Source organism: Podarcis vaucheri, assembly GCF_965113315.1.
Source record: "Podarcis vaucheri genome assembly, chromosome: 14".
Lineage (NCBI taxonomy): Eukaryota > Metazoa > Chordata > Lepidosauria > Squamata > Lacertidae > Podarcis > Podarcis vaucheri.
The window spans coordinates 42,382,896-42,401,004 of NC_138752.1; the positions used below are offsets into that span (position 1 = coordinate 42,382,896).

General features: G+C 47.2%; 1 protein-coding gene across 1 annotated transcript in view; it reads left to right on the forward strand.

Moving 5' to 3' along the window:
* Positions 1 to 18,109, forward strand: part of ADAP1 (ArfGAP with dual PH domains 1) — a 72,732-nt gene that overhangs the window by 7,487 nt on the left and 47,136 nt on the right. Inside the window, exons 2-4 of the mRNA XM_082199858.1 lie at positions 3,518 to 3,648; positions 6,029 to 6,120; positions 11,625 to 11,707. Of these exons, the coding sequence (XP_082055984.1) occupies positions 3,518 to 3,648; positions 6,029 to 6,120; positions 11,625 to 11,707 (306 nt within the window). The remainder of the gene's footprint in view (positions 1 to 3,517; positions 3,649 to 6,028; positions 6,121 to 11,624; positions 11,708 to 18,109) is intronic.

The window sequence follows — 18,109 nt, forward strand, 5'->3', positions numbered from 1 at the left end:
CCGGCAACCCATGCTACACCACTGATCCTGGGAACTGTAGGTTGCTGAGGGTGTTGACCTCACAGAGCTGCAGTTCCCAGCCCCCTAAACAAAGCACAGTTCCCAGGATTCTCCATGACTGTAAAAGCAATATCATAGTGCTTTATGTGGGTTAAGTGGGTGTGGCCATATATCCACAAAAAGCAAACGAACGAAACCCACCCGTCCAGAGGGGCCCTAAATAGTAAACGCCTTCTCTGATGTAGTTGCTTATGTAGCCAAAAGGACACCACATGTGTGCACATGCCACGCACACACACACGAGGGGTGGGGGAATACCAGCAGGTCCAGTCGTGGCCGACTCTGGGGTTGCGGCGCTCATCTCGCTTTATTGGCCGAGGGAGCCGGCGTACAGCTTCCGGGTCATGTGGCCAGCATGACTAATCCGCTTCTGGCGAACCAGAGCAGTGCACGGAAACGCCGTTTACCTTCCTGCTGGAGCAGTACCTATTTATCTACTTGCACTTTTTACGTGCTTTCGAACTGCTAGGTTGGCAGGAGCAGGGACCGAGCAACGGAAGCTCACCCCATCGTGGGGATTTGAACCACCGACCTTCTGATCGGCAAGTCCTAGGCTCTGTGGTTTAACCCACAGCGCTACCCGCAGTGGCGTAGCGTGGGTTGTCAGCACCCGGGGCAAGGCAAGTAATTTGCGCCCCCTAACCCGTGGATTTGCGCCCTCTAACCCTAACCCCCAGATGTTGCGCCCGGTGCGGCCGGCCCCCCTGCACCCCCCACGCTACGCTACTGGCTACCCGCGTCTCTTGACATTAGGGTAGAATGGGATATTAGAGCAGATCTCTCCTGCTGTGTTTTGCCTCCCATTCTCCCATTGCATTTCTCTCTCCTGCACCACCCCTTACAATGACTATGTATAATAACACTTTTTTATTTTTATTTTAAAACAAACTGTCCATTAGTCATTCCCCTGTCAGTTACCACTGTGGGGCTTTCCCCACTTTCCCTTTTTCTGCTGTTCTCTTGCTTATTGATACATTCCTAGAAAATTTAATGCATCTGAGATCCTGCATGGCTTTTAATGCCTTTGTCCACACAGCAGCCTCTCCCCAACCTGGTGCCTTTCCAGATGTTTTGAACTTTTTGGGAATTGTACCCAAAACGTCTGGAAGGGGACAGGCTGGGGGAGGCTGCTGGAGAGGCTGGGCAGCAGATGATGCTCTGAAATCCATGGGCACTCCCCGTGATTTCAGATCACTTTGGCTTCATTCCTTTATTACGTCTGTGGCTTGAGAAAAGCAAAGGCCCAACAAAAAATGAGCCATCACATTGGTAACCTTTTCAAGAGTCAGAAACAGCAGAACTAGAAACCCCTTGGTGGGAAGGGAAAGGAAACAAGTTGGATCCTAAGTCCTTTATCATAAACTCCAGGCTTGAGCAAAATGCAAAATGCCCTCTCATGTTGATGGGTCCCCTGAGGCTTACCTAGTCAGTAGCAGCAATAGCACTCCATGGGTGACTGGGTGATTGAGAACCGAAGGGGGTCATGCACTGGCTTAAAGTGGGATACAGTGGTACCTCGGTTCCCGAACGGCTTGGTTCCCGAACGGTTTAGTTGTCGAACAAATGTTCCAGTAAGTGTTCCGGTTTGCGAACGTTTTTCGGAAGCCAAACATCCAATGTGGCTTCCACAGATTCCAGTTGAGTGCAGGAAGCTCCTGCAGCCAATCGGAAGCTGCGCCTTGGTTTTCAAATCGTTTCAGGAGTCGAATGGACTCCTGGAACAGATTAAGTTCGAGAGCCAAGGTACCACTGTATCGCTTTTGCAGCACTCTGAAATTCCAGTCCAAAACAGGGATTCGAGATCCACGAAGTTTGTGTATGCGCGATGCATTTAAAGAACATCATGCCCCGCCCCAAGAATCCTGAGAACTGTAGTTTGTTAAGGGTGCTGGGAATTGTAGCTCTGAGGGGCAAACTCCCGTTCCCAAGATTCTTTGGGAAGATTCTTTGGGGGAAAACTATGTGCTTTAAATGTATGCTGTGTATACAGCAAAAATGGCACTTGTCCAGTCAGATATTTGTAAGCTCCGAAGCTGGAATTCTGTTCAGTGGTGGGAACTAACCTGGTTCAGATGCCTAGAATCATAGAATCATAGAGTTGGAAGAGACCACAAGGGCCATCGAGTCCAACCCCCTGCCAAGCAGGAAACACCATCAGAGCACTCCTGACATATGGTTGTCAAGCCTCTGCTTAAAGACCTCCAAAGTAGGAGACTCCACCACACTCCTTGGCAGCAAATTCCACTGTCGAACAGCTCTTACTGTCAGGAAGTTCTTCCTAATGTTTAGGTGGAATCTTCTTTCTTGTAGTTTGGATCCATTGCTCCGTGTCCGCTTCTCTGGAGCAGCAGAAAACAACCTTTCTCCCTCCTGCCTGTTCTTCTGAGTTAATTACCTCTGTTGGTGATTCCTCTTGCATTGGCTTATTAGTGTTTTTCTAGGGATAATAATGTTTTACGGCGTGTTAATTATCTTCTGTGTTCTGAAACTGCTTGAATTCAGCCGGGGGAGGTGGTGGCTCCCATTAACCGGGAGCCTCAAGAGCTGAGTGCCTCCTTTTCATAAACAGTCACTGGAAAATTGGGGTCCTGAACTTGAAAATGTTTTAGGCACATAGCTACATGATCATGTTGGCATGGTGATCTTGAGGTGGAATAAGTGCCATTAAGCTGATTAACCATGTGTAGAAGTAACAAGGACCAGCAATTTCCATGCACACTCTTGACAACTTGGAAATGCAATAGGATGGCCTTTTTGATAGGTCTATTTTGTATAGGGGATACGGGTGGTGCTCTGGATTAAACCACAGAGCCTAGGACTTGCCGATCAGAAGGTGGACAGTTTGAATCCCCGCAATGGGGTGAGCTCCCATTGCTCGGTCCCAGCTCCTGCCAACCTAGCAGTTCGAAAGCACGTCAAAGTGCAAGTAGATAAATAGGTACCACTCCGGCGGGAAGGTAAACGGCGTTTCCGTGCGCTGCTCTGGTTCACCAAAAGCAGTTTAGTCATGCTGGCCACATGACCCGGAAGCTGTACCCCGGCTCCCTTGGCCAATAAAGCGAAATGAGTGCTGCAACCCCAGAGGCGGTTACAACTGGACCTAATTGTCAGGGGTCCCTTTACCTTTACCTTATTTTGTATAGAAAGATTTTACTTAAAACTCTATGTGCTGGCCCACAACCAAATTCCTTAGCAGTTTCTGTCAGCTGGGGCCTTTTTCCAGAGCAAGACAGTGGCTAACAGTGCAATTATATCTTTCTTTACTTGGAAGTAAGTCCCATTGAGTTGGCAGCCCATGCAGATATTTAAGAACAGGTGCAATATGGTTCTGACTAGCCGCTCCATTTAAAAGCCAAGTCACTGTATCTTGCACTAGTTCATAGGAATCAGCTCCTATGGGGTGAGGTGTGGGTTTGTTTGTTTTTAAAATTCTTATTATTTCCTTTATATCTTCCAGATCCAGACTGGGCATCTCATACTTTAGGAGTGTTCATCTGCTTAAATTGTTCGGGAATCCACCGCAACATCCCACATGTCAGCAAAGTGAAATCTGTCCGTTTAGATGAATGGGACAATGTGCAAGTTGAGGTATGTACAAAGGAAAGGATGTTGTGTCTTTTAAGGGGTGGGGGACAGACCAGGACTTGTAACAAAATGGACTGAAATGCTTTCTTTTCAGAAATCCAGCCACTTGGTTTCATTCCCCCTCCTACCTGATTCTCCATTGGTTTGCACATTACAGTGGTACCTTGCTTTGGGTTACAGACTCCGCTAACCCAGAAATAGTACCTTGGGTTAAGAACTTTGCCTCAGGATAAGAACAGAAATCGTGCTCCAGCGGTGTGGTGGCAGCGGGAGGCCACATTACCTAAAGTGGTGCTTCAGGTTAAGAACAGTTTCAGGTTAAGAACGGACCTCCGGAACGAATTAAGTACTTAACCCGAGGTACCACTGTATTGCTAAAACAGCACACGCAAGAATCTTGGTTTAATCATGCTTATGATCACATCAAAGCTGCTTTATTTAGGGGCAGGGGAGTGATTATCTTATCTACCCACTTTTTTGTTTAAGTTTTCGAGGCCCTATCCCATGCTGCTTTTAAGTATAAATAAAATGTCACGAGATCTGACCATAGATCTCCCACAACCCTAGGCAAGGAAGGATCTGTCCCTTTAGGTACTCTCAGTTTCATTTTCTCTTGGGTTGCCATACACCCAGATTTTCCCGGACATTACTTTTATGTGTGTGTGTTTTTCAAGAAAAAAAAGCTTAACAACTCTGGGAACTTAAAAAAAAAATAAATCTCAATTTGTTGGTGTCCGAATTATCACTTATTGAATTATGGCAGCCCTAGTTTCTCATTTTCCCATTCTTAAATCCAGTTCTCTACACTTTGCAGCACTTTGAAGATTTTCTTCCACTTAATTTATCATGAGAATTCACCAGCATTTTAATGTGAATTCTCCTAATAAATACACATTTTTGCACGCAGTTTTGACTGATGTGCACATTTGTGCAAAGAATTTCCCCCAATACCATACATTTTTGTTTGTTATTTCATTAACTTAGTAATTTTAATGTAATATGTACATTTTTAGAAGCTTTGGGTGGAGATCTGCCTCGCAAAATTCAGATGAGTGCGAATTTTGAGCTGTACTGTTTCCGAAAGTGCAGATTCCATAAATTTGGCTTTCATATAACTACATGACAACAGCAGCTGAAAAAGCAGTGAGGGTTATGCCATTGCAAGCACAATATTCCAATAGTCTTCTCATCAAAACACTGAAAATCCATATATCACACTTGGAGGTAATTCATATAAACTCCAACAATCAGTGAATAGATTCCACTTTAACAACAACATCTCTGTAACTGTCATTATATTCTCTAAATCTGATTTAATAACTTAATTTAGCTGTTACTATATAATCTCTTATTTTGCTGTACCATTCTTTAATTGCTGAAATTAAAGCCCTTCTCTAATTGTTTGCATATAAGGTATTGGCAATTTCTAGCATATAGATTCAACTTTATATGCAAACTGAATCAAATTTCTCCATGGTTTGGCTGTGGGTAATCCTGAACTCTCATACGCAGTGGTACCTCGGGTTACAGATGCTTCAGGTTACAGTCGCTTCAGGTTACAGACTCCGCTAACCCAGAAATAGTACCTTGCGTTAAGAACTTTGCTTCAGGATGAGAACAGAAATCGTGCGGCAGCAGCGCGGTGGCAGTGGGAGGCCCCATTAGCTAAAGTGGTGCCTCAGGTTAAGAAGAGTTTCAGGTTAAGAACGGACCTCCAGAACGAATTAAGTTCTTAACCCCTGAGGTACCACTGTAATTGTGTGTAAAAAGCTGCAGAAGTCATTGTACAGGAAAGCTTGTATGGTGTTTTATATCCCTAATGTCTCCCTCCCTTTTACTTACATACTTAAGTATATGTAAACTACTTTATAAAATAAACTCTGCATCTGTGTTCATTCAGATCAAGAATTATAGCAACCTATCTGGTTGTGAGGAGGGCTTTTTGTTCAAAAGAACACACTTGGCAGTAAAAAACCTTTGCTGATTCTTTGGAAATAGATCTCAGTTGACCTTCTGCCCATCTCTGACATAGCAGCCCTTAAAGGTGAGGGAGGAATGATTAAAATACACTCTGTTGAACAGGACAAGGGCAATTTTGGTTCCCCCAGATTTTTGTTGGACTACAACTCCCATCATCCTCAGCCCCACTGGTTAGGGATGATGGGAGTTGTAGTCCGGTAACATCTGGAGGGCCAAAGCTGCTGCAGCCCTGATAAGGAACTTGGGCAGGGAACCTGCAGCCCTCCATGTTGGTCTGGGGAGGTAGATTCCATTATCACCTGTATGGTCCTAGGCTTCCCATCCCTGCTATAGAATTAAAGAAATCAGGTGGCAAATTTTCATCTCTCTCTTTTAAACCAAACTTTCCCGTTTTCTCTTGCAGCTGATGGCTTCTAGCGGAAACAGCGTGTCGAAAGCAAAATACGAATCGAAAATCCCACCATTTTATTACAAGCCAACATTTTCGGACTGCCTGTAAGTACCCTACCCCCCAAAATATAATTTTGCAGCGGTGGGAAAAGCCGTGCGTGCAGCTGCACCATCTGCAATTTGTATTTTGCTTGTTTCTGCTGAATTTTTAATCCCTTGGTGGGGCTTGACTTAATAAAAAGGCCCTGAGAATCCCTGGCCTCTGCAGATGCTTTGGGGAGCTCAGCACATCGCAGTGCCTCTTCAGCAAATAACTTCTCTTATGCCTGGATGTTTCAGGAGAAATCAATGGCTTTGTTTTCCTTTCCTTATTTCAGACTGTCTTGGGTTATGAAAATGCCAGCTGTGAGCAAGTTTAAAAACAAAACAAAGCACTGGTTGTTGTTGTTTTTTTAAAAAAAAATCACCACTTTGAGTTACAGTGGTACCTCGGGTTACATACGCTTCAGGTTACAGACTCCGCTAACCCAGAAATAGTATCTCGGGTTAAGAACTTTGCTTCAGGATGAGAACAGAAATCGCGGCGTGGCAGCAGCAGGAGGCCCCATTAGCTAAAGTGGTGCTTCAGGTTAAGAACAGTGTCAGGTTAAGAACAGACCTCCAGAACGAATTAAGTACTTAACCCGAGGTACCACTGTATTTATTTAGAAAGATATATCCCACTTCATAAAATAATCTCAAAGACCCAGTTCGTACATAACACCAAGCCACACTTTGCAATGAGCCCCATGGAGATGTCTTGGCAGGGCTGGTCAAAATGGCAGGAGGAATAGAATGGAAGTGCAGAACTGAATCCTGGGAAGGGACCCAGTGGACAAAGAGTAGCTGATTTAGATATTGGGGAGGACTCTTTTGCCTTTGACTACTCCTATTATTAGTAATAATAATTTATCTATACCTTGCCCATCTGACTGGGTTTCCCTAGCCACTCTAGGCGGCTCCCAGTAAAATATTAAAAACACAATAACACATCAAACATTAAAAACTTCCCTAAACAGTGCTGCCTTCAGATGTCTTCTAAAAGTCAGATAGTTGTTTATTTCTTTGACAGATGGGAGGGTGTTCTACAGGGCGGGCGCCACTACCGAGAAGGCCCTCTGCCGGGTTCCCAGTAGCTTCACTTCTTGCAGTGAGAGAACCGCCAGAAGGCCTGAGTGTTCGGGCTGAACAATGGGGTGGAGATGCTCCTTCAGGTATACTGGGCCGAGGCCGTTTAGGACTTCAAAGGTCAGCACCAGCACTTTGAATTGTGCTCATAAACATACTGGGAACCAATGTAGGTCTTTCAGGACCGGTGTTATATGGTCTCGGCAGCCACTCCCAGTCACCAGTCTAGCTGCTGCATTCTGGATTAGTTGCAGTTTCCAGGTCACATTCGAAGGTAGCCCCATGTAGAGCGCATTGCAGTAGTCCAAGCGGGAGATAACCAGAGCATGCACCACTCTGGTGAGACAGTCTGCGGACAGGTAGGGTCGCAGCCTGCGTACCAGATGGAGCTGGTAGACAGCTGCCCTGGACACAGAATTAACCTGCGCCTCCATGGACAGCTGTGAGTCCAAAATGACTCCCAAACTGTGCACCTGATCCTTCAGGGGCACAGTTACCCCATTCAGGACCAGGGAGTCCTCTGCCCCCACCCGCCCCCTGTCCCCCCCCAAAACAGTACTTCTGTCTTGTCAGGATTCAACCTCAATCTGTTAGCTGCCATCCATCCTCCAACCACCTCCTTAGCAATATACCTGTCTAGTTGCCTGGCCTGAGTAAGAATTCATGCAGGAGAGTAAGCAAGGGTTTGCTTCTGAGCTTGCCCATGTCATTCATTCCTGCAGGGCCATAGTTTGCCACCTCTCGGTTTCAACGGGACTTTCTCAAGCCTCTCTGGTTCTCTGTTTTCCCTCTCTTTGCACAACCCTGTCAGTCTCTGAGTGGAAAACGCAGCAAAAATTCCTTTCCCGCTTTTGGATTGAACCCAGCGAGCTATTTGTAGCTTCTTGGAAGCCTCCGGACATAACATTATTTATGTTCCTTTCTTAACCCCCCCATCCCCACTTAGCTTCTCCCGGGATAGAAAGGAGAGGGAGAGGAATGGACTGATATCCAGCTGAAGCTGCTTGCGTCTTGAGCTTCGAGTCAACAGGCACTTCTGTTGAGGTCTAGTGGCTTGTAGGGCCAATTTAGTTAGCAGCATAAATGTGGGGCTTGCTGTCGATCCTGGTGATGTAGTGATTGACACAAGTAGGAAGGCTCTGGCCCCTGGGGTCTCCCTTCCAGCCCCCAGCCTTGCCTCCTCAGCACTTGCCGCTATTTAAAAAAAAAAGCTTTAAGAAAAATTTTAAAAGCTGATAATGGTGCTGAAGGATGGAGAAGGGGAGAGAGGAGCTATTCTGCCTTGGTCAGACCGCATCTGGAATGCTGTGTCCAGTTCTGGGCACCACAATTTAAGAAGGATATTGACAAGCTGGAACATGCATGGAGGAGGGCAACCTTATGAGGAATGGTTGAAGGAGCTGGGTATGTTTGGCCTGGAAAATAGATGGAGAGGAGATATGATAGCCATCTTCAAATAGCCTAAGGCAGGGGCCAGCAAACCGTTTCAGCAGGGGGCCGGTCCACTGTCCCTCAGACCTTGGGGTGGGTGTACTATATTTTTTGGGGGAAATGAACAAATTCCTATGCCCCACAAGCAATGGTGTAGCATGGGGGTGCAGGGGGGGCCGGCCGCACCGGGCGCAACATCTGGGGGGCGCTCGCTCGCACTCCCAGCTCTCCCCCTACTAAAATCCACGGGTTAGGGGGCGCAAATTACTTGCCTTGCCCCGGGTGCTGACAACCCATGCTAAGCCACTGCCCACAAATAACCCAGAGATGCATTTTAAATAAAAGCACACATTCTACTCATGTAAAAACACGCTGATTCCTGGACTGTCCGCGGGCCGGATTTAGAAGGCGATTGGGCCTGACCCGGCCCCCGGGCCTTAGTTTGCCTACCCATGGCCTAAAGGCTGCCACATGGAAGATGGAGCAAGGCTGTTGCTCTGGAGGGTAGGACTCGAACCAGTGGCTTCAAGCTACAAGGAAGGAGAATCCAACTGAACATCAGGAAGAACTTTCTGGCAATAAGAGCTGTTTGATAGTGGAACAGACTCCCTCAGGAGGTGTTGGACTCTCCTTCATTGGAGGTTTTTAAAACAGAGGTTGGATGGATGCTTTAGTTGAGATTCCTGCATTGCAGGGGGTTGGACTAGATGACCCCCAGGGTTTTTTTAATCTGCGTTCATACAGCATTATCCAAAAGCATACACATCCTGTACTTCATTAATGAATACCTATGTTTGACGTGTTCCCAAACCAGTTTAAGACGGACTAGAGCCTTTAAGCTGCTCCTAATTCATCTCTACTCAAGGCGTGAATGCCTTTGCATAGGGCAGAGACATCCCTGCCCCATCAATGCCCGCTGGTGTATACATAAACAGAAACGAATCTGACACTAATGAAGCCATGTTGATGTGAACAGCAGCAGACGGGGGGAGCTGAGAAACACAGGGGGTGGGGAGGACAGACACCACTGTGCTCCAAGGCGATGATTTGAACACACACACACAGTTTCCAGTGGATTGCTCAGGGTTAAATGAAGTAAAAAAATTGCAGACTGCTGCATTTTCAGGGCGTGCGTGAAAGGAAGCGGCCGAGTTAAAATTATATTTGTTGAAATATTTCGCTGTGCTGCAGGAGCCCTCGTAAAGGGCTTTTTCAGGAAGCCTGTGGTGAGCCAAAGAGGGAAGCAGAGCAGGGTGGAGGATATACTGCAAAAAACTTGGGGTGTTAGCAGCCGGGGAGCTGGAAGGAGCCATGTTTTGTGATCAAGACTGACTAGAATAGCTCAGTGGCAGAGCCCTTCCTTTGCATAATAATAATAATAATAATAATAATAATAATAATAATTTATTTATACCTCGCCCATCTGGCTGGGTTTCCCCAGCCACTCTGGGCGGCTTCCAACAGAATATTAAAATACAATAGCCTATTAAACATTAAAAGCTTCCATAAATAAGGCTGCCTTCAGATGTCTTCTAAATGTCAGGTAGTTTGACACCTGATGGGAGGGCGTTCCACAGGGCAGGTGCCACCACTGAGAAGGCCCTTTGCCTGGTTCCCTGTAACTTGGCTTCTTGCAGTGAGGGAACTGCCAGAAGGGCCTTGGCACTGGACCTCAATGTCCAATTGGACCGATGGGGGTGGAGACGCTCCTTCAGGTATACTGACCGAGGCCTTCAGGGATACCATATTCAGAGGCAGAAGAAGATGTTGAACATAGGAAGTTGTCTTAGGCCCCATCTGTACTATCTGAGGAAAGCAGTGCTGTGCCTCCTTAAACAGTCATGGCTTCCTCCAAAGAATCCTGGGAGCTGTAGGGTTTTATTTTGAAAGTTGTTAAGAGACTTCTCTGCTCCCTCACAGAGCTACCAGTTCTCAGAGTGGTTTAATAAACAACCCCTTTTCCTAGGGAACCCTGGGAATTGTAGCTCTGCGAGGCGAAGTTACTCAACCCCGGTTTCCAAAACAACACATGAACTGTCGTTCAGTAGTTCCTTGAAATTTGTGCACCTCCGAATTTTGAGTGTGGTTCCCCGGCCAAGTAATTTGCACCAGAACCAATGTAGTAGGGTAACGTGTGCATAAAAGAAGGGAGAATATCACACAAAAATCCATCATTTTAAAAGAAAGTGCCTCACAAAGATGTGTATGTTGGGTAATATTGCGAACAAAAAATATGTTGCCTTAGTAAAAGGGACTCACTTGGAAAATGGTGGACTCTCATTCTTCTTTAGCAGCATTGCAGGGGGTTGGACTAGATGGCCCCTGGGATCCCTTCCAACTCTACAGTTCTAGGAGAAATTCTCACTAAAATGCTGATGTATTTACATGAAGAATTGGGTTGGGGGTTTTTTAAGCAAACTGATGTGGAAATGTAGAGAACTGAACTAACGATTGGAAAAATGAGAAACTCAGAGAAACCGAAACTGGCAGGTTTGCCCATCCTTGTCTTTAACCTGCACTTTCCAAAGAATTTTCCCGTCACCTTCCTTATCACACAAAGTCCGGTCTTTTGGGGAAGTGGGTTTGTTGCGCAATGCCTGTCAAGCGACTATAATGGCCCAATCTGAATTTGCCAGCATGCGATTCAGTCCTACCCAAAATGAGCGCCAGTCTGGAAACATCTGCAGCCTGAGAAAGACATTGCCTCCTGGGCCAGCATTTCAAAATCTAAACAGTGTGCGATGCTTGCAAAGTTTTATTGTTGTAGCTGGGGAGCCGACTTTTATTTATTTCTCTTTTTTAAAATCAATTGTGTATTCAGAGAGGGAATCTGTTATATTTCCCCCTTCAAGATGTTAAAAGAAGAAACAGAAATGGAACCAGGATTCCAGTCTGTGTTTTAACTTATTCCTGTACAGTGCTGCTTTCGACGCAGAATTAATACATTCCTGGCTGATTCCCGACCATATATCTGATCCCCCCCACTTTTCCCTTTATTTCATTTTTCACAGGCTGCTACGGGAACAATGGATCAGAGCCAAGTATGAAAGGAAAGAGTTCATTTACATTGAGAAGCAGGAGCCTTACTCTGCAGGTAGTTGGGCGAAGTTTTCTGAGTTCAAACGTTTCTATTTATTGTTCAAAGGTATCATTTAGCGGAATTTGTTTAAAGGCTCGGTTCAGATGCAGTGGGAAGCCATGGTGCTGACTACAAAAATTAGTACTAGCAAGCATTTAGCTTATGCAGCCCCCTCCTCTCTCCCTCCTTTTTCAGTCCCCAAAGAATGAGGCTGGAAGCCATAGTTTCCCATGGTGTCACACTTCCTCAAAACCCAAGGAAAATGTGGTTTGTTTAAACCAGGGTTTCCCAGACTTGGATCTCCAGCTGTTTTTTGGCTACAACTCCCATCATCCATAGCAGTTAGGGATGGTGGGAACTGTAGTCCAAAAACAGTTTGAGACCCAAGTTTGGGAAACCCTGGCTTAAACTTTGAGGCTGTTTTCCTCAAATCGTGCCCACCTACCAATGCACAACCATGAGCCTTAAATTGATCTCCCAATCGTGCATTGGCAAGAGAAAGCAGGCTTTGACTGTAAACTGCTGGATCGGACATGATGTTGTCATTGTGACACCAAGTGATTGACAGGTGGGTAGCTCCACCCCTGGCAAATTTGACCCACAATGCTAGATCTGAATAAGTATCTGGTCCATGGAGCCAAAAAGCTTCCCCCATCCCTGGTCTAAACCACATTTTGATCTGGACTTGTTTTCACCAACCCTTATTTAAGTTAGGGGTAGCCAATATGGGTGCCTTCTAAATGTTGCAGAACTACAACTTCCACAATCCCTGACTATTGTCCATGCTGTCTAGGGTTGATGGGGGTTGGAGTCCAGCAGCATCTGGAGGGGCCCACATGGACTGTCCTGGGTTTTAACTAACCACAGTTTGCACAGCTTGGATATCACAAGGAAGAAGCTTCTCATCTCCTCAAGCATACCTGTCAGGGGTTCAGGAGCAGAGGCGAGGGCAAGGGAGGAAACAGAGAGCGAGGGGGAGGAGGCAGAAGAAAAGATGAGTGATGACAACGACCCGAGATCTCCGAGTCTTTCCAGTGAATCAGAAGATTCACAGGAAGGAGCGCCAGTGGCCAGGGCAAGGGGGGAGCTTAGGGGGGCACCCCAGGAAGAAGGGTCCAGAGGGGGCTCAGAGAGCAGCAGTTGGAAATCGGGGCCAGCATCACCAGCAGAACGCAGTGGAGAGGAAGGGCGCCAGGTACCGAGCTCTGGCAGCTCGCAGCAGGAGGGAGGGCATGAGTCAGGAGTGGCCACACCTCCATCGGGGAGCGAGGAAACGGTCAGGCGGAAAGTGGAAGGTTGGGCGCGCGCGCCAAGTTCAAATACACAGGAAGGTGGAGCAGTAAGCAGCCCGGAAAGGGAGCCAGGTCCTAAAGCCCGACGCAAGGAGACAGAAGGGTCCGGGGGGTCAGCGTCAGAAGCGTCCAGAAAGGAAGAGACCACGGGGGGCAGAGGGACCCAGAGAAGGAAGGAAAGACGGAAGAGGTGGAGTAAGGCTAGGGTACTTAGCTGGTGTACAGGGGGCGGAGACTCAGACGGAGCTTCGCCGGTCTAACCCTTAAGATGTAGAGCTGCACGCAGCAGCTTGAGAATGGAAACTGTAACTCAATAAAGACTTTTACAAAGTGACCGCTGGCTAGCGTGATCCTCTGTGAGCTAGGATCTGGAAGCAGCTCTGACAGTACCAAAGAGGAGGGAAGGAAAAGGAGGAGCACCGGAACACAGAGCTTACAGCAGCTTGTGTTTTAAGGCAAGGGCCTAGCTCAGGGGTAGAGCATCTGCTTTGCATGCAGAAGGTTGCAGGTTCAATTCCTGGCATCTCCCATTAGGGCTGGAAGGGTCCCTCTGCCTGAAGCCCAGGAGAGAGGCTGCCCCTCACTCTCATGGCCTGGCGGAATGGCTGTTGTAGATGACAGTTGAGGGTTGGGCTTGATGTTGCAGGCTTTAAGCTAGAATACAATCCCGGGCCATTGGCCCATCTAGTCGAGCATCCTCTTCTCTCATTGGTCAACCAGATGTCTTGGGGGAGCCTTCAAGCAGGAGGTGAGCTCAGCAGCAGTCTCCTCGCTTGCAATTCCCAGCAACAGGTGTGCAGCAGAGGCATACTGCATATGTAAAAAAGAAAAAAGGTAAAGGACCCCTGGGTGGTTAAGTCCAGTCAAAGGTGACTATGGGGTTGCGGCACTCATCTCGCTTTCAGGACGAGGGAGCCGGCGTTCGTCCACAGACAGCTTTCCGGGTCACGTGGCCAGCAAGAGTAAATTGCTTCTGGTGCAACGGAACACCGTGACGGAAACCAGAGTGCATGGAAACACTGTTTACCTTACCTATTTATCTACTCGCATTGGTGTGCTTTCAAACTGCTAGGTTGGCAGAAGCTGGGACAGGGCAATGGGAGCGGGGATTCAAACCACCGACCTTCTGATCGGCAAGCCCAAAAGGCTCAGTGGTTTTAGACGACAGCACCAGCTGCTAATATCCCTTGTCAGCCTTATCCTCTGTGAACTAATCCCATCCCAAGCCATTCAACTTGGTGGCCATCTCTGTCTCTTGTGGGAGAAAATCCCATAGCGTAACCGTCTGAAAGAGCACTTCCTTCTTATCTGCCCCAACATTCAACTTCGTCAGTCTGGAAGGAGGCCTGCCATGGAGGAGGCTTCTGAATGCAAACATTCGGCTGCAAATCCAGACAGCATCTTACGTGCGCTGGGGACTATCTCTTTTTGGTTGTGGCCGCCAGTGTGGGAACGTACTGGGTCTGACGTTTGGCTTCCCCTTCTGTGAGTGCTGGGAAGTCCGGGGTTGCCTTTGTCGAGTCAGCTTCCCTTGTCGGAAGGAGCATTTGAGGCTTGTGGGCTTTGGTAGAAGAAGAAGAGTTCTGCTTGTAAATGTGTTTTAACAGTGGTTCTCAAAGGGTGTAGCACACCACATTGGTGTGGCAGGAGAGGAGGGCAAGCATGGCAGGAAGACTCAAAGACAATATTATATTTGGGGAATGGTTTGTGTTCTTATGTAGCTGCATTGGTTTGTACTTTTGGACGTCCCATTATCATATTATAAAGTAGTTGTGTTTTATATTATAAATCAGCCACTGCTAGGAGTTGCTCCCCCCCAATATATTTCATATCAATTAAATTTTTTGTGTGGCGCAACCAAATTTTTATTCTGAAAGTGTGGCCCAGAGGAAAAAAGTTTGAGAAAATAACTTAATCTCAATAATCAGCTTGGTGGTTCCCTCACTGCAAGAAGTGAGGTTACAAGGAACCAGGCAGAGGGCCTTCTCGGTAGTGGTGCCTGCCCTGTGGAACACCCTCCCATCAGATGTCAAGGAAATAAACAACTATCTGACTTTTAGAAGACATCTGAAGGCAGCCCTGTTTAGGGAAGTTTTTAATGTTTGCTTTTTAATCGCGTTTTTAATATTCTGTTGGGAGCTGCCTAGAGCGGCTGGGGAAACCCAGCCAGATGGTTGGGGTATAGATAAATTATTATTATTATTATTATTATTATTATTATTATTATTATTATTATTATTACTACTACTACTACTACTACTATTACTACATAGTCCTTTGCAGGGGATCCTGGGACAATGTTCAGTTCCCCTCAAACCATGGGTGAGGAAGCTTCAGGCCTTGAGGCCAGATGTGGCCGTCCAGACCTCTGTCTCTTGGGACTCCCTCCAGGCCATGCCCCCCACTGGCCCCAATTTGACCCCTCTGTGGGTGTCCTTGCCTGGCTGGAATGTGCCCTTGAATCATGTTCTTGCCTCTTGCTTGCCCAGATGCTGGGTAGAGAGGGCCTATTGTAGAAAGGCAACATTTGCATCCATTTCCCCGCCCATCTCTGCCTCTGGCCTCACCCACCGCTCTTGAAGGTTGCTAAGGTGGCCCTTGATCTGAAGAAGCTCCTGTCTTGCCTTGAAGCAACCATGACAGTGGAGGCTGGTCTATCAGGGTAGGCGGGGATTTGCCCCAGCAACCCTAGTCTACTGTCAACCTGTCCGCACTTGCCAGCCTGGGCCTGGCTGTCAGCTTCCTCCACCTCAGCCTCAGCCTTGCCCTTGCAGAACTCGGCAAGGAGGAGGATGGGGTCAGAAGAAATGAGTTTGTTGCACAAGACCTTCCTGTCCAGTGTATTCGTTCAACCTGAATTTGTGCTGGCAAATGTGATAGAATCCCATCTGAAAATAGTGGCAGCCTGGAAACATCTTAAGAAGTTTTATTTACAATGGAGCTTGACATTTTTGGTACCCTTCTGTCTCAAGAGGCAATGGAGTGTGCCTCCAGGGGTGAAGCCAAACCGGTGTCAGTAGCACCAAAGCGACCTCCCTGGGACACAAGCCTGGGCAGTGCGCATGGAGTTCCTGGGCTGCCCACATGACAAGACACCTCTGTTGGCCGGGCTGATGTGGTCCAAAGGAAAGCAGAGCAATACCTTTGGCATCAGATTGGCTGTAGGAGTTGCCGGAAGGAGGCATACAAGATTGCAGAGGTTTGGGATCAGAGTTTTCCTTCTCCTAGATGGGCTACTATCCCAGGTTGACAGGCCCAATCTGCCTTTCAGCACATGCAGGAACCACCTTCTTGACTGTTGGACCCACTATTGGTCTCATTCGCTCAAACCGCCAGAGCCTATCTTTGCATGCAGGGGAAACTTGAAATATGTGTGTACAGTGGTACCTCTGGATGTGAGCAGGATCCGTTCTGGAGCCCCATTCACATCCTGAAATGAATGCAACCCACGTCTGCGCATCCGCGGGTCGCAATTCGTCGCTTCCGTGCATGTGCGTGACGTCATTTTGAGCATCTGCGCATGCGTGAGCGACGAAACCCGGAAGCAACGCATTCCGTTACTTCCGGGTCGCTGCAGAGCGCAACCCAAAAATGCTCAACCTGAAGCTACTTCAACCCAAGGTATGACTGTATGTGCATGCATGTGTGTGTGTCTAAAAAGTCTTTTGGAGATAGACTGTCAAGTGTTTGCAAATGCCAAAGCAATGCAGTTGCAGCTTAGCTGACAATTGTACCTTAGTAGAGTCTTGGGAGAGAAAGGTCTTCGCTCATCTCTGAGGCTCCAAAGCCCAAATGTGCTGGGATGCTTGAAGGAGGATCCTAGAGGGAGAATATGAATAAGCACCAAGGCTACCCCAAGGGTGAGAGAGAAAGAATCTCCATCTGGGGACCACGCTGGAAAGAGAAGTTTGGAAGCCTTGCAGAGTTCCCTGGACAGCTGTCAAAAAACCCTCTCTTCCGCTTCGCTGATCCTCACGGCAACCCCAGACTTGTGTTTCTGGAGGATACGCAGAGCAACAGTCACAGCATTCCCAATGGTTGAGAGTTGACTTGGGGCCAGATGACACAGGGTAGTTTGACCCAGACATTTTATAATATTCTAAAAATCCAGCTGGAGAAGCTACAAACTAAAGTGGAAAACAAGCACTGGGCTGGTTGCTCCTTTCGCATTGCTTTTGCTAAGAATTGGCCTTCAGAGCTTTTTTTCTGTTCCCCCTGTCTTCACGGGGGGGGGGGGATAATAAAACAGTTGCAATGAAAATATATGCAACTGAGGGTTTGTTGCAGAGGCAGGCAGCTGTCATGGGTGCTCCATATCTTGCCTTTTTTGGGCTAGATGACCTCCAGCGCCATTTATGATTCTATGGGTTTGTATCCAGCCAAGTTAGAAATTTAGTAAAGGTAAAAGGTAAAGGGACCCCTGACCATTAGGTCCAGTCATGGCCGACTCTGGGGTTGCGGCGCTCATCTTGTTTTATTGGCCGAGGGAGCTGGCGTACAGCTTCCGGGTCATGTGGCCAGCATGACTAAGCCGCTTCTGGCGAACCAGAGCAGTGCATGGAAACGCTGTTTACCTTCCCGCCGGAGCGGTACCTAGTTATCTACTTGCACTTTGAGGTGCTTTCGAACTGCTAGGTGGGCAGGAGCAGGGACCGAGCAATGGGAGCTCACCCCATCGCGGGGATTCAAACCGCCGACCTTCTGATCGGCAAGTCCTAGGTTCTGTGGTTTAACCCACAGGGTTGGACTAAAGCTTTCAATTTTGGTTCCTCTCATTTTCTCATCTTTCCAATCTTAAGTTTGGTCCATCCCATTTCCACACCAGTCTGCAATTTTCTCTCTCTCTTTGTGTGTAATTTTTTTAAGTTCTCATGAAAATTCATCAGCATTTTAATGTGCATTTCTCTGAATAGTCACATCATCATGTGCAATTTTGTCTAATACACATATTTTTGCAAAGCAATTCCCCCCAGTATAGTGCACCTTGGTATGTTGTTTTCAGTAACAAATGCATTTATATGCACGATTCAGCCTAGCTTTTTTGTACATATAACTTGGACCAAGGAACTGCTTTACAAATTTCAGAGAAGTGCATTTTTTAAAAAATGGATTTCTGTGTTTCGGT